The 15,945-nt window shown below is 38.0% G+C and overlaps 4 protein-coding genes across 5 annotated transcripts; 1 reads left to right on the top strand and 3 right to left on the bottom strand.

The window, feature by feature from the left end:
- The first annotated feature begins 703 nt into the window (after positions 1-703).
- ognb (osteoglycin, paralog b) lies at positions 704-2,655 on the top strand. The gene is made up of 6 exons (XM_020629550.3): positions 704-871; positions 988-1,048; positions 1,308-1,472; positions 1,551-1,753; positions 1,885-1,977; positions 2,084-2,655. Exons 1-6 carry the CDS (start codon positions 773-775, stop codon positions 2,252-2,254), a joined length of 792 nt encoding a protein of 263 aa, XP_020485206.2. The 5' UTR covers positions 704-772; the 3' UTR covers positions 2,255-2,655.
- Positions 2,337-5,064, bottom strand: LOC109980958 (ubiquinol-cytochrome c reductase complex assembly factor 5). Its single transcript, XM_020629553.3, has 2 exons — positions 4,771-5,064; positions 2,337-2,891 (listed from the first exon to the last, which is right to left on the bottom strand). The coding sequence occupies exons 1-2, from the start codon at positions 4,922-4,924 to the stop codon at positions 2,800-2,802; spliced, it is 246 nt and encodes an 81-aa protein (XP_020485209.1). The 5' UTR covers positions 4,925-5,064; the 3' UTR covers positions 2,337-2,799.
- Positions 5,065-6,320: 1,256 nt separating this feature from the next.
- Positions 6,321-9,655, bottom strand: kctd6b (potassium channel tetramerization domain containing 6b). The gene is made up of 2 exons (XM_020629551.3): positions 8,558-9,655; positions 6,321-8,040 (listed from the first exon to the last, which is right to left on the bottom strand). The coding sequence occupies exons 1-2, from the start codon at positions 8,582-8,584 to the stop codon at positions 7,354-7,356; spliced, it is 714 nt and encodes a 237-aa protein (XP_020485207.1). The 5' UTR covers positions 8,585-9,655; the 3' UTR covers positions 6,321-7,353.
- Positions 8,522-15,681, bottom strand: abhd6b (abhydrolase domain containing 6, acylglycerol lipase b). 2 transcript variants are annotated; one of them, XM_065960835.1, is made up of 10 exons: positions 14,263-15,681; positions 13,936-14,067; positions 12,895-13,051; positions 12,428-12,541; positions 12,193-12,325; positions 10,817-11,034; positions 10,685-10,739; positions 10,480-10,580; positions 9,662-10,259; positions 8,522-8,658 (listed from the first exon to the last, which is right to left on the bottom strand). In XM_065960835.1, exons 2-9 carry the CDS (start codon positions 14,058-14,060, stop codon positions 10,080-10,082), a joined length of 1,083 nt encoding a protein of 360 aa, XP_065816907.1. In that variant the 5' UTR covers positions 14,061-14,067; positions 14,263-15,681; the 3' UTR covers positions 8,522-8,658; positions 9,662-10,079. The 2 variants fall into 2 exon arrangements, with proteins under 2 accessions (XP_065816907.1, XP_029132397.2); XM_029276564.2 differs by having other exon boundaries at positions 10,877-11,034.
- Positions 15,682-15,945: the final 264 nt, after the last annotated feature.

The raw sequence follows: 15,945 nt of genomic DNA, 5'->3' as shown, positions 1-15,945 counted from the left end.
CTTCACATGGATGGTAAATGCTTATGTTTTGGTTTTTCATCCTGCACAAAAAAAAAGGTCAAAGGTCAAGGTCATTGGCAGAGCACCAACTCTGGGGCCTGAGGGGCTGCAGTGTTTTATTCAAGGAAACTTCAGCAGCCTCATTTACTCAGTGCAGGAGGTTGACAATGATACTCCAGTTTACAAAGGTTTCTGTAAACAGGGCCTGTATGCAGTTCAGTGAAGCATTAAAACATTTACCTGCAGGCTCTATGTCCAATCCTTTCCTCAGTGCATATGACAAAGGTCTGTCATTTTTAATGATTTTGATTGATCTGTAGCTTAATTGTTTTTTTTATGAATTATTTACTTTATAATATTTTCAAAACAGGGAGATATCCTTTGCTTTGCTGATTCATTTTTAATCAGCAGTTTTTCCACATTAACTGAAACACCTTTTCCCAATAACTACAGACTACATCACTTTAAGTAAACTTAACAAGCAACATCTGTCATGTTTACTTAACAATTTGTCTGCTACCAATACTATAGTTGTCACTTTGTGATACTTTTCTATTTGCCATTTACTCAAATATATTTGTATTTACAATCATCCTGAGCACTGAGAGAAAAAAACAGCCCATATTGAGTTAAAATGTGTTCCCTTTTCTTACTCAGCAGTATCCTGGCAGCTTTATAAAAACTGGATGGAAAGTTTTCCTGCTCAAATGTACCTCAGATTCCAGCCAAGCACGCAGCACTCACTTCTCTTACCAGCAACTAAGACACAACGATGCGTTTAAGGACTTTAATTTTCACATATGTAATGCTACCATGGATAGTACTGTCTTCTGCAGCAGAGGAGGAATACTTGGAAGCAAGGAGAACCAAGGTAAAATGATCTTTTTGTGGTTTATACATGTTGTGAAGACGTAGGTGAAAGAAAGTCATAATTGACTGAGTTTGGAGGCAAAGTAAAGAAACTAACAAGTAAAATTATTTTTACAGAGCATTGTAAACATACCAGACAACTATCAAAGTGACCAAGATGTGTCTCCCAAAGCCATTGGTAAGGTTTGTTAAACAGAAAGTTTTCACAAAGTGTTTATATGTCGGTTATGCAACACTTACTGAGGCATTCTTCCACATTTTTCTGAATGTAGCTAAAGCCAATATTATGTAATAAAGGGGCTGATCAAGTGTCCTCACATAAACGGAGTTGCAGGATAATCTGTACAGTGATACACAGGGAGCAGAAGTTATTTGAAAGACACAATTATATTTTCCGTAAAGAAAAAGGTAATATAACAAAGTTGTGATCTTTACAGAGCTGCCAACATGTCTGCTGTGCGTTTGCCTGAGCGGATCTGTCTACTGTGAGGAGGTGTCCCCGGAAATGTCAAGTGTTCCAGCACTTCCAAAGGAAACAGCATATCTGTATGCACGCTTCAACAAAATCACAAAAATCAGCAACAGGGACTTTGCAGACATGGGTAAATGAAAGTGACTACAATAAAGGACAAATAGTTCCACAAAGGTCTTCTTTAAAACTCTTCTTCTTTTTTTTCCAGTCACATTAAGGAGAATCGACCTCACTGGTAATCTCATCTCTGAAATAGAAGACGGCGCTTTTTCAAAACTCTCAAATCTTGAGGAGCTCTCTCTTGCGGAAAATAGACTGACCAAGCTCCCCATGCTGCCCACCAAGCTGGTATCATTCAGTGCCAATTTGAACCAGCTTAGAACCCAGGGGGTAAAGGCGACTGCTTTTAAAGTAAGTCAACAGGCAAACCCACTGTAATTATAGCCAAATATTACACTAAATAACAGCACATGGCATGCATGTGTTCATAAATTTGAAAAAGCAAGTAGACTGCTCAGTAATGACTGTCATTCATTTTGCAGAAACTTACAAAACTGGCGTACCTTTACCTCGGAAACAACGAACTGACAGCAGTGCCCCAACTTCCAGAGTCTCTTCATGTCGTTCATCTGCATGTAAGTTCACATCATTCCATTTTTTAAAAATCTGGATAGACAGCTGTAGATTAAGTCATGGTCCATTTTTGTTTCCTTGGATTGTTCTCTTGCCTTTGCTCTGCAGAACAACAAGATCGCAACAATAACTGATGAGACGTTCTGCCAAGGGAACTCCAGCCACTACATCAGGACCAACATGTACGAGGCCAAACTAGACGGGAACCCCATTAAGCTTTCGAATCATCCTGAGAGCTTTATCTGTCTGCAGTCTCTCCCTATCGGCTGGTACAACTGAAATGAAGAGCATGCCATGGTCGGGCTGGGGGGTGGGGGTCAAATTAGGGATGCAGCGATACAAAGAGTCAAAATCCCATGTGTTAAATACTATTAAGCATCATTTAATATACCAACATCTTTCATACAGTAAATTTCCATGTTTTTCTTAAAGAAATCTCATAGTTACAGAAAAAAATAACATCTGTTTTTTTGTATTTGTTTTTCCCAAACGTTGTCCATGTTGCTGTTTTGTTACGGCAGGTGCTACGCAATGTATGAATCATAACAAATCAACATAGACTTGTAATCATATCACATTGTTATTATTTCATTTGATTGCAAAGCAGTGGTATCACCCTTGCTGTAGCTCTTTAAACAGAAGGTTGTATTAATAATAAAGCGTGCATGTTTTAAAAGGGATATCTCCATCAGACTTTTCACTCTTTGATAACATGTTTTGTCATCTCTATGAGGTCCGCTCCAGTTGGTTGACAACAATGAAATAAGGGTCAAAATGTGTCCTTTCATTAGACATGTGACGTCCACATGAAGCTTGACCAGTGTTCACTTTGCTGCAGGCTCATTAAGCACAACCAAACCATCCACAAGCTTCTGCTGGTACTCCCGCTCTGACTGTTTTCTTCGGTAGACATCATCTGGAAGGACGATAGCAGAATAAAGACAATGAAATGAGACATGTTAAAGACAGCAGGTGTAGTTAAAAGTGCAGGAGGTAAAGACAGAGACATATGGTGGACTGCACAGGTATTCCTAATAACATTAACGGTGACTCTCTTCTAGTAGCCCTGACAGCTGTCCAGTATGAACAAATAGAGCTTTTTCCAAAGTAGACGATTTGGCAGGTGTACCTAATAGTTAGTGTGTTCCATTTAGGTGAGCCAGTTCCAAGATTCTGGAACACTAGTTTGGATTAAGAGACACATAAAAGACCAAAGCCAACGCTCTCTAAACATTTTTTTTCACCTGTGCTTTTCCTGCTTTGAATAATTTACATAAATGCTGTGGAAAAGATCTGCACCAGATAAATGAAATAAGGCTTTAAAAAATGACTTCAACTTAGTGTTTGTTCTTACTGTGACATGCCAAATGTTCTTGTATAAACTAAACTTGTGAGTTACCCTAAAAACAGTTTTTGCAAATCTCGTTTAAGTAAAGAGAGTTTGTGTCTTGGGAATGAAACTAGGAAAGGGAGTATGTTTTCTGCAGAGGACAACTTTTTCCTTATCCCTAAATGGCCTCAGATTAGCAAGAAGAAATATGAAGGCCAGGTTTTTTTTTCTTCTCTTTAACACATTTTTTTTGTTTGACTCCACTAAGCTCTCCTGAAATGCCCCAGACTTAAGATCAGAGAGAAAGAAAACACATGTGGTTCATATTGCTTATTTGATCCAGAAGCATGGATAATCTTTTCAGGTGCAGTTCAACACCTTTCTATGCAACATCAAGCATGTGACGTGCAACTACAAATACTGTCCTAAAGTCAATTTTAGGTCCTGATTTTTCACTTGAGCTTTTCTGACTTGTTATTCTACCTCACTAAATCTCATGGAGAATTATTTTCTAAATGCATCTGACAGACAATTTTACAGCCACTGAAGCCTGTGTTGAAGCCCTGTTTTAACTAAACTCTGTATAACTCAAAAGCTACAATATGTGGTCAATCACAAGAGAAGATCAACAGAAAACAGCTCTGCTAAAAAGAGATTTGTTCGGAGTTTTAATGTATTAAAAAGGTGGACAATATTAGTTTGTTTTCACCTTTTCAAATGTGAGGGGCTTCTACTTTTCCCTCTCTTCAAACATATAGAAAACAGATTGTGTTATGGGGTTTGTGGTATCAACCAAAGAAGACTTAGAAAACTTGTAAATATTTACTGATCATTAAAACAGCAGCCCTATCATACATATGTGATGATTAAACAATACTTATTTTACACTGTTTGGGTTTATGAAGTATTTTTCAGTACAAGTTTGGATTCAGGGTTATTTTTCATTGCCTTAAAAATCAAATTCATTCTTCCACCAGCTGAGCTATGCTTTACGTTGTCATATTATCATGATGCTCAGTTGGCTATATTTTTGTTGTTGTGAAGTCTGAATTATAATTTGAAGATATAGGCCCACTACAGTAATTCTATGAAACACATCAGTTTACATCAGAACACCTGTTACATTGTATCGTCCCTATCAAATGAATAAACATATATAACCGATAACTACGACCAACACAGACGTATTCAGCTGAGTCAAAAGTTAACATGGTCACTCTTTAAACCGTAACACCTGCACACTGCGACAACATGGAAATTTGAATATCTCTCTGCTAAAATATAAAATTACCTTTTATAAAACAGCTTACCAGACAGGAGGTACTTACAACAGTTTATCAATACATTTAAAATATGATAAGATATCCTGTTAGTTCCCATTGTGTTACTGTCGTCAGCTTATAACATTTTTTTTAAATATATTTATATAAAGGCTTCGGTGGCAAATTTGTCATGGTTAACTTACAAAAAGTCTCCTTCCCTATCCTCACGTTGATCATGATCCACTCCATGACGCCTCCGATACAGAAGAAGACGGGGAGGAACCTGTAGGTCCCGAGACGACTTTTACCCGGGACGAGGTTCAAGAAATAGCTTAGGTTTTTACTTCTATAAAACATTCTGACTAACACAGATATACATCAGTTTCGTGGCTCGAAAAACAGTCGTGGGCAAACTACACAATGTTAAGTGTAGCGCAAGGGTGCACCTTCACATGTCCTTTACACATGTTATGAGAACGAGTGACGTCAGGGGGGAGCGCTCGTTTTAGGACCCGGCATGAAGCAAAGGAACAGATTCATCTTCAATGGGCAAACACAAAAAAAAAAAAAAAGGAAGGCAGCTTTACGATGGAGATTAAAAACGAGTGCATCCAGGAAGCGATTTTTACATCCGGGTGAGTTAAAGGTTGATACGTAAATAAACAGTAAAACATCTCTGAGCAAAATATGCAATTTGTGCGTGTGGCTTTAATCAACCGTGTTATGTTAAACTTTTTCATGACTGCTTTTGAAAAATATAAAGGACGAAATCTATGTAGATATTTTCATTATTATAGCATAAACATAGGCTAAATGTTTAAGATTATAATTTTTTTAAGATTTATTTTTAAATGACTGTCAAGTTTTCTAAAGCCTTATCTTCATTTCGCCGTTATATTGTATAGTTTCTGCTTATAATATGTCTACACTCATGCACTTTAACTTATGTGAATACTGTCCATTTATGACTCTGTTTTTTTACATTTACATTTAATCTTCCTATTTAAGACTAGTAATGCTTAGTTAAATCCTGGTTGTATATATTCACATTCTTAGTTTTGATATTTTTTAGTACTTATTTACTTTGTAGTTAATATTATATTGTGTTTAGATTTGCTAACATTGTGTTTTTTACTCATATTGTGTGTTTGGATAACCTGCTTGCTGTAACGCCACAATTTCCCAGTTTGGGATCAATAAAATAATTCGTTTCTATTGGGATAAATGAAATGCAAAGTAGGTTACTGAGTGGACACAAAAGATGCCACAGGGTTTCACTGACGTTCAGTAGAAAAAATAAACAGATCCATGTGACAAAGAAGTCAGACCTTGAAAGAGATTATTTTAAAACAAGTTTTAAGTATCCAAAATCTTTCAACCAATAAAAATTGCTTGTTGACTAATATATGTTTTTTCTAGCATACAATTTACTCAGATAGATTTTCTGTCTTGGGAACACGTTATTGAGAAGCTGTCTTCTTTGATTTTTGTTTTCCTTTCGGAATAAATGAGAGCAAGTCAACAAGATAGAAAGGCAAATATAAGGCTCTTACCTCTCAACAGACTGTAACTTTAAACATACACACGCCAGGGTTCTCTCTGGATAGCTCAAATAAATTGTTGTGAACTAGGTTGTATATCTTTTTGAAGGAGTTTGTCAGTTAGTTGATTTTTGGATTTGTTAACAGTCAGTAGGAGTTGTAGTAAAGAAAAAAATCAAAGTCAATGTGAGAAGTTAATTGCTTAAGCAGAATTAATGAGTGACAAATACACAATGGGTTTATTTTGGCTTGGGTAACTAAACACATCACTGTTGTTATGAACACTGTGACACAATACTGCAAAGCACAAACAGATATATATATATATATATAGACAGGACACTCAGACACATGCAACAACAACTCTGGTCTTCAGAAATACTACCATAATTAGGAGACAATAGAGAGCTAGGACTAAAATGAAAATATAATAAAAGCTCCCCAGAATGATTAAGGGCTTCAGATAATCATAATTTACTATCAAAAAAAGAAATGCACCTGACAATTTGGATTACAGTATTAGTTCATGTCGCCTCCTGTCCAGTACATAGGAGGCAGCTACTATATGGGGTCAAAACCTTTTTTTCCTCCTTTTCCCTGAAATGGTTATCTAATATTACATTAATTCATGTAGGTAGGCAACACAAATCAAATCATGGCCTCCTATTTACTTTATTTCTGACTTAAGAATTAACAGATGAAGGTACTGGAACCACATCAAATCAAAGTCATTCCATTAAATCAATGTACCCCCATGTTGGTTCTGAGGCAGACACCTGCTGTGTTGGGACGTCAGTCTGTTTCAACCATGTTAAAGAAGCTGAATTGAGAGGTGCTCCAGAAGTTTCCTTCATTCATGCTGTCAATGTACCCGCATGTTTAGTTATTTATTTCAACAGTTTCCCCCTGACTAAATACCATCTCTAATACTGGGTCACTTTGTTTCATAAGGGATGTTTTTTTTTTTTTTTAGACGTTGTTAAAAATGTAGTGGTAGCACAGATTGGAGTGTCACAAAAAGTTAACACTCAGATGAATAAATAAATCATTCATATACTTGTTTATTTTGTGCTGTCTGTCTGGACTGAAATTCGAGTTCTGGGCTCTGTACCACTTTGATTACGGCAATGAAAAGTAATCGTATCTATGATTCATTACAGAAACATAGGTGCATTTTGTTTGTTTTTAATCATGATTTGAGGAGTATGAATACAAATCAGACATCCATAACAACTCTGCTGTTACTTAGTCCTCAACTTTGTGAGCCGGTCTACAGAAAGTCCAGTGATGCTCCACTGTGTTCTCGTTTGCACGCTCACTCATGTGATGCACGCGCGTGTTGCGGATGGTGAAGCCTTGTTTCATGATGTAATCCATGAGGTGAACCCTTAGGGAGATCTCTTGATGATAGTCACATGGTCCAAAGGTGAATGACACCTGGCAGTCTCTGGTGTCCATCATGTGTTTGTTCCACTTGGTAAAGTTGTTGGAAATCCCTTCTAGCAGCCCATGAACCTTTGTAGTTATGGTTAGCTGTGTGATGATAACAGCGACAGGGTTTGAATATTTGGACAGTTTTCGAGTGCTGGAGAGCTCCACCACCTGCTCGAAGATGTCAGGAGGGTACAGGGGCTTGGGATCACTAAGACAATGGATCAGAGGTTCGATCTGGTAAAAATCAGCCTCTTTCCTTAGGAGGTCTGTCTCTGTGAAGTCCAGCGGGAGGGTGAGCTCAGACGTTCGCAGGAAGTTCAGGATGTACCGGAAAAGCGTTCCGTCACGGTCTATGAAATAATTGCCCTGGGAGTCACGAGTTGTCGGGAAATCTCCCCTGAACATGGCACCCAGCATGGAGTCTGGGTAACGCTGCAGGGTGGACAAGCTGGTGGTGTAAAGGTGGCCTCCCACGTTCAAAGTAACAGGAGTAGTCATCTAGGCCAAAAGGGAGCAGGGAATAAGATAAGAACATGTGGTTGTGCAGTTAAAATACGTTAGCATTTGCATCCTGCAGTTATTGGTATTTATTTATTTTCAAAGCACACCTTCACTGATAAAAGGTGTAAACTCTACCATAAATCCTGTAGTTCACAGAACCATGATGGGAATCACTTAACATAGTAATACATTTGTTTACCCAATTCATACCAGTCAGGGTAGAGTAAATAACAGAAACAACTTACTATGCACATTAAAGATTTCAGAGTCTCCAAAACTGGCACACATTCAATCAAAGTCTCTCCACAACTATTTTAACCATTTTTTTTAACCAACATTAGCATCATAACCTCCAAGGAGGTGGTCTTTAACTACGGTGGGACTGTTGCACAAGATGTATTAGATGGTGGAACTAAAGTAAAAAAAGAAAAAAAAAAAAAAAAGAGAGGATTTACCATCAGAAACAATCACCTGACATTACCCTTATTTTGTCTGATTTTTATCCATCTCTTACCCTATGGCCCCAGTCTCCATTATCCATTTGTAGAACAATACCCACTTGGTCAGAACCAAAATAGAGGGAACAGATATGGTATTGGCTTACTTCAATTTCACCTGTGAAAAACAGTCACATTAACATGAGCTGTAACACATCATGCAGTAGAGGGGATATTAACATGAAGACTTTGTGAAATCACGTGGTACCTAACAGCAATAATGATCTACCTGTCTTAATATTTACTAAGAAGGCGATGCTCTCTTTGTTGATTTTAAAGATCAGTGTACTGAAGCACATGGAATATTCTTAATGACGTGCATTGCAAGTATTGCATTGCATTTCACTAAGAAACACCATTTAAAGGTCCATTTAGTGTTTATTCTAACTATAAGACCTTTTGTTTAGTGTATTGAATACAAACATCGAGGTCTTTAGCAGCATTGTCATAGTCATCAAAATAAATGTAGGGAAATCTGCATTTTTAAGAAAACTTGCAAAATGTTCATCTGCTTAGGAAAACAATGTGATATAATCAAAAAGCAGAGGAGACACTTGTAAAATGTTAAATGTTTTAAAATGTGTCCCCAAAGTCAAAGAAGCACCTCAGTCCTATTTGTATTTAGCTTAGCCAACTCGGGACTGAGGAACACAAGACGCACAGTTTACTGAAAGTGAAAGCTGGCGATGTGAAATTAACTTTAAAGTATTTTATTAATCAACATCCAAAGGTTTTTACATCGACAGGGACAATTATTCATCTTTACTATTCAGTGGTGACTGCTTACGGCGCTAGCTTGTCTGTTTATATAAAAGTAAACCTCACTGCATTTCAGGTCTGTCTGCACAAAAAAATGGGGAAGTAAACTGGCTCAAGGAAGCAGGCGCCTCAAGAAACAAAACAAAAAAAATACATTAAAGTACGATATTAGTTAATCGCAAGCCTCACTCGGATTCATTGAGGTATTAAGCGTTTAACACATTGCGATTAGCACACTCGAAATGTAGCCTGTTAGCCTAGCGAGCGATGCTGACGTTAGCTGGTGTTAATGCTTCAGTTTTCACGTCGAAATCTCACAGAGGCTACCTTGAAACAAGACGGGTGCTGAAACGACGCCTTACCGGTTCACTTTCGTGTCACTTTGTCTCTTATTGTACAAAGTCAGCGGCCTACGGATAGCATTAAAAGATGCAGTCAGTCACTGGTGTTTGCCGCTGGATTCAGGCTGCAGCCACACTGGACTGACTGCTTACACAGGCAGGCTGCTGCAGGAGGGGAGGAGGTCCTGCTGCAAGCACAGGGCACCTCTGCAAGAACACATTCTTACATCTGTCACAACAACATTAATGCAAGGGGATTTTAATATAATGATAAAGCATGATTTATTTTATTTATATTCGAAATGCTGAAAGGAGAATGACTGTTTTAATGTATGGGATTGGGCATCGATACATATGCATGTCATTTACAAGGAGCCTGTTACAGCATTACAGTAAAAAAAAAAAAAAAAAAAAAAGCTCTGAGGAAAAAGTGTTTGGTTCAGGAAGATTTCTTTGTTCCGCCTCGGGCATCTTGCTGCATGATGATGAACTCCAGGATGAGTTTGGCAGTCCTACAAGGTCTCTCCATCACCACTGAGTGCCCACAGTTCTCCAGCAGGTCAACCCTGCATCCGGGCGACACTTCGGCAATGACTGTAGCTCCAGAAACATCAACCACCTGAGCCACAAAAAGGCAAATAGGAGACAGGTGTCATGCCAATGTAGGCATGTGTTGGAAAGTTCAGAAATATGATCAGTTAGAGAAAGAAACTCGAGCCAACGCCTCCATGTTACACAGCAAGAGGATATTAGTCTTATCTGACAGTGTCAGGCACCAGGTAATCCCCTCTGTAATTGTATTAAGTGAGTCAATGTAAAAGTGAAACATCATACTTTACCTGGTCCTGTTTGCCCCATATCACTTGTAAAGGTGCAGTGATGAGATGTAAGTGTTCCTGTAAAGCATATCTGGATTCCTCACCAACGATCTCCATAAATACTAATAAAAAAGAAACACAATTACTGTAACAGTATAGGTCACATAAATTGAAATGAACAGGATTTGAATTGTAAATCTTGAGCATTATACTAATGTGAACTAACCTTCTTGGAAAAATGTGTTGTGAGGCTGCCGGACATCTACCAATCCTTGAAGAATCTAAAGAATAGAAACACATGTTTCAGTATGGCACGGAGGTGATTACTATAATAAGTTACATCATCCATGATTGTCACCTGCTGTAAGTGCATTGAAAGGGAAATCCCTGATGCTTTTATTTCAAGTGTTGGTCTGACCTGCTGAGGGATTTTAAAGCGAACATGAGAACAAAGTCTGAACATGTCCTCCATCTCCTCGGTAGTAGTTGGGATCAGCGGGATGTTTAATGTGTAATTGCTGTGCTCCAGGTCCTGCAGATGATTGTCAAATTTGGTCTCGCATGGGTGTCTTATACCTGCAGGAATAGAGGAGTGTTTACTTATTAAAAAGTGACAAAGCACGCAATCATGTTTGCCTTCAATTAAATTGCACATTACAAACAAGGTGAAATAAGTAAGGATGTGTTACCATATGATCAAGTCAGGTCATGTCTTGTACTTACAAATAATCAGTATTATATAAAACCATTAAGGACAAACTAGCAGCAGAAGCTGGTATGAATTATTTGACTGTTAGTGTTTTTTTATTACACTTCTACAAAGTCTAAGAATTTGACCAACACACATGACTGATCCAAACTTTTAGTTTCACTTTTGGAGAATGTCGAGACCTTCATTTTCCGCGTATTTCATTAGAGCCCCCCTTGTTTGTAAATGGTGAAGCGTTTAACTGCAGGCTTTTAAATCTGTGTCTAAATATATAAAATTCAGCATTTTGTGATCCTGTCTGAGAGTTTAGGGAGAATAATAAGGTGACAGACTCGAAGTATTCCAGTATGTATCATGACAAGTTGTTGCACAGAATCATAAAGGATCAAGCCTTGCAAAACAAAAAAAACAGTGAGGACGTAATCAACATCACAGAGAAATAGAAGTTTGAGAGAAAGAGAAGTGCCTGCAAAATGTATTTTTACTTTTGCTAATTCTCTTATTATGTAGACCTCTACATTAAAAGATTTGAAGTTATAGATAGGAGTAGTACGTGACTAGATACATTCTATGTCTGAGGTCTTTTAAGGACTACAAACAAATGGGAAGACAATAGGTTCCCCATGGCAAGAGGTGGGTCATTTTCAAAATTCCAGACAATTTGGTGACATCAAGCCCAGGTTAAGATGAACAAGGTGACATTGTTATGACATCATCAGGGCTACTTTCTGAAAGTTTGAACAGCTATCTCTCCAGCAGCAGAAGACAAGAGAGATATCGTGCACACACACAAATACACAAGCTTTAAGCCCTTTTGTGTGTCTTTTAAACACACACACACACACACACACACACACACACACACACACACACACACACACACACACACACACACACACACACACACACACACACTCTCTCTCTCTCTCTCTCTCTCTCTCTCTCTCTCTCTCTCTCTCTCTCTCTCACACACACACACACACACACACACACACACACACACACACACACAGATAGTTACTGACCGTCTGGACAAATGAGAGTCATGCTACAGATCTGTGAGGGAAAGCAGGCTGCGTAAACTCCAGCTACATTTCCTCCCATGGAGTTTCCAACCAGATGAAAAGGTTTTCTGTTTAGTCGAACAGATTCCACAAACTATGAAGCACGAGGGACATAAAACAACAGATTGTCAGTGGAATGATTTTAGTTCCAAACACATCCGTACAGAGTTTTTCATTGTCCATATCTTTTGTGTACCTGATGGATCCTTTTGACCTGGCCCTGAATGGAGTAATCCTCTGTGTTGGTCCGAGTTGTTCCTTCATGGCCGGGCATGTCAACACACACAATGTGCAGATGTTTGGGTAGATACTAGATCAGTGGAAGACAAAAAAAAGTTCATTTTTAAATTGAAATGAACTAGATGTGTTGAAAAGGGAAATTCAAAACAGATCAGATAGTCCCCTGTGTACAGTATTCCAATGCTATCGTGTTATTGATATTAATTCCACATAGAGTTCTAACTAATTATTTACTTTTGCTATCAGGTATTATAGTTTCTAGAAAATTAAAACCTTTATAGCCTTTAATGGCTTTCACTTTTACCTTTATATGAACCCAAACTATTTATTTATAAGCTTCATTTGTTTCAGAAAATGTCAGGTTTTTTAATGCATTGTTGAGTTCATGTCAACAAACCACAAAGAGTTTCAGATGCCCCAAACCTTGACTACAGTGAGCCATGTGTCTTTGTGGGCAGAGAAGCCATGCAGCATTAAGATGGAGGGTCTCATCCCAGGCTTCCCTCTGTAGGAGTAACAGAAGCGATAACCACCGCAGTCTGCGTATCGCACCTGCAGGCCCAGAGTCCTCCTCCAGTACCTGAAGAGGAGCAGAATGTCTGTGCTTGTAGATAGAGACACAGGAATTTAAATCTGTGCCAAGTGGTAATAGGCATGGATCCAAACTTGCCCACATTGATGTTCTCTTTACTTTATTTTCATAACTGCGGGTTTCATGGAGAGACATCCAAATGAGTTGACTGACACTTTAATTAAGTGTATGTTTATAGCATGATGTAACATTAGTTAAACTAGAGTAATATTGTCAAAGTCAAGTCAGTGGAACACTCACATGTCATAATTACAATAAAGTGGTGACTGATCAATGTTATTTCTGCAGGCCCCTGCCAACAACCCTTATTAAAGTAGCGTACATTGTAGTATTAGAGGACAGCAGACAAACATGCATACAGCTGCCGTGATACTCTCACAGTCTCTGTTGTTTTTTTGTTTTTTTACCTTTATTTTACCAGAAAGTCCCATAAAGATTAAACATCCCTCTTAAAAATTACATTTATTAATAATGTAAATGTAAACTATAAAGTTAAACACTTTGTCTGATAGCTACCACACTGCAGCTATTTCACAGTAAGTATTAGAAGTTACAAAATAGCAATAGGCAACCTTGTGGCTTTAGTCCTGATTGCCCATAAAGACACATCAGTATTCATTTCCATCTGTTTCATAACCAGATAAAAACTCCTCAAAATAGCTTACAGTTAGTAGTTTAAATGTTGTTTTTTTAATCTGTCAAAGAGTTAATACTACACGTGTTTGGATTGGATGCATTGTTTTAATCATCATCATTTATTGATTTGTGTTGGGATTATCATCTGTCACATCTCTGGTCTCCACAGTGAGAATTCACATTCTGTTTGAAATCTATAATAAAGTGAAAATAGGGGACACAGTTATTGAGCTCACCAGTAATAGACTTTGATGAGAGCTGACGGCCAGAGCAGGAAGGAAGCCAGAAAGGCCAGGATGGGAATAGCCAGTGTTCCCCCCGCAATGATAAATAGGTTCACCACGTCTAGATCAGCTGCCATGGCTCGCCTGAAACACACATCACACCGCTTACAAACATGCAGTATCTCATGTGGGGGGAGGGGCTAAAACAGTTACAACATCCACTTAATGCTTAGAGGAAATAATAGAGAATAATTCCCCTTAACAACATTTTAAATACTTCTCATTTTTACTCAGACATGCATGCCATAGTACACCTTTGAGGAAACTGTAACAACTTACTTTCAGATGATTTCTTTTCCCCTTTGTTTCTTCTGTGTCAGGCAGACACATGTGATCGATGGTTCACCTCTGATTCTGTTGATTTGTGTCACAGCAGGCAGATACTTTCACATGTATTGGGGTGTTGTTGATGATGTGTGAAAGCAGAAAGTCTACTTATCTTTCTAAAAACTCAGAGTCTAAAAACGAAGTGTCCCGGTGGAATGCAGTTAGTCCCAGGAGATCATGTTTGCTCTGGATATCCTCATTGATTATTACTCATTATTAGGGAAAGCGGGACACTGAGACTGTTCGGTCAATCTTTTAAAGTGAACGTACGGACAATAGCTTGATTCTGAGCTGGACACATCTCAGATCAAAGGGTGCAATAAAGAAAGAGCGAGTACTTTACATGATGGAATTGATTATACAAAACAGCAGTAGTCAGTAAAAGCACATTTACAGTTGAGCAATAAATGATTATTGGTCAAACTACAGTGGAAAGAAAGGTTTATATAAATGTATGTCTCTTCAATCATTTGCCCAGCATATCAGCAGCCCTCCAACAAAGACAGACACTCATACCAAAGTGGTTTTTTGTTTCCACAAAAGTGTTTTGATTTATTTTTATTTTTTGTAAAGCTGGAAAAAATGTAAAATGCTGAACAAATGATCTATCTGTGTAATAATGTGTCTTAAATCATATTCAAAAGTCTGTGGTTGTTTTGTGCTGCAATTGGGTTTTTTTCTGTTTTTAATCAAGGTTGTTTTATTTCTCTTTGTCTTTTTTTAAATTGCACTCCTGTTTGTATGAATCCGGTTTAAAGTCTTATAGCCTTTACAGCGGGTGCATCTGCTTGACTGAAGTTTCCAGCATGAATTTCTAATGGAAGAAGTGTTGCCGTTGAATGGCTTACAGAGCATTTAGTAAATTATAGTTTTGACTCTTTCCCTCTCATTGAAGACACTTTTGAGTTCTTAGAGTTGTTGTTATTGTCTGACATGTCCAGAATAATGAGGAGGTCAGTATTCGAGAGAACTTAATATCTGTAAACTATAAAGGCAAGATGCTGCAACAGTGCTGACAAAAATAGAAACATATTTCTAGAACTTTGCTTTGAAACTGTCTGAGTACATGCGTAAATGTTCTGTGACATGAAGACAAAATAATATTAGTGACGCTTCATTTTTGTTATTAATTTAAATTGTCACAAAATGAACAAATTATAACAAAATAACTTACTTGATTTGTATGTTATTTTGGACAGAAGCACCTCCCTAATAAATCAGTGTTGCTGTGAATCTGAAGCTCTAATTTAAAGACAATAAATTAAAGAGTGCTTGAGTCGCTATTGGTGGACTCTGTCACCAGGTCCAAATTGAACAACTCTCACATCCTGTTCATACACGACGGATTTCTTCTTTAATTCTTGGTCCAAGACTTACCACTGGGTGTCATGGTAGAGGCAGACTATTGGAGTGTCTCCCTTCTCCTTCACTGAGTAATGAACATGTCAGAGCTTTTTCTACAGAGAATCACAACCTCCAGGATGAGTCATCATCAGCTCTGCTTCACTTGAGGAACGTTTTCCCTGACTGAAGGAAAGGAACAGAACTGATGAACACAGGAAGCCTCACTATTAACACACTGCCATCAAGAGGTGACCCTGACAGGATAGATACTAGAATGTTCTCTCGATCAAG

The sequence above is a fragment of the Labrus bergylta genome, chromosome 12 (genome assembly GCF_963930695.1).
Source record: "Labrus bergylta chromosome 12, fLabBer1.1, whole genome shotgun sequence".
Taxonomy (NCBI): domain Eukaryota; kingdom Metazoa; phylum Chordata; class Actinopteri; order Labriformes; family Labridae; genus Labrus; species Labrus bergylta.
The sequence above is the reverse complement of the archived record's forward strand: the minus strand, read 5'-3'. Positions and strand labels throughout refer to the sequence as shown.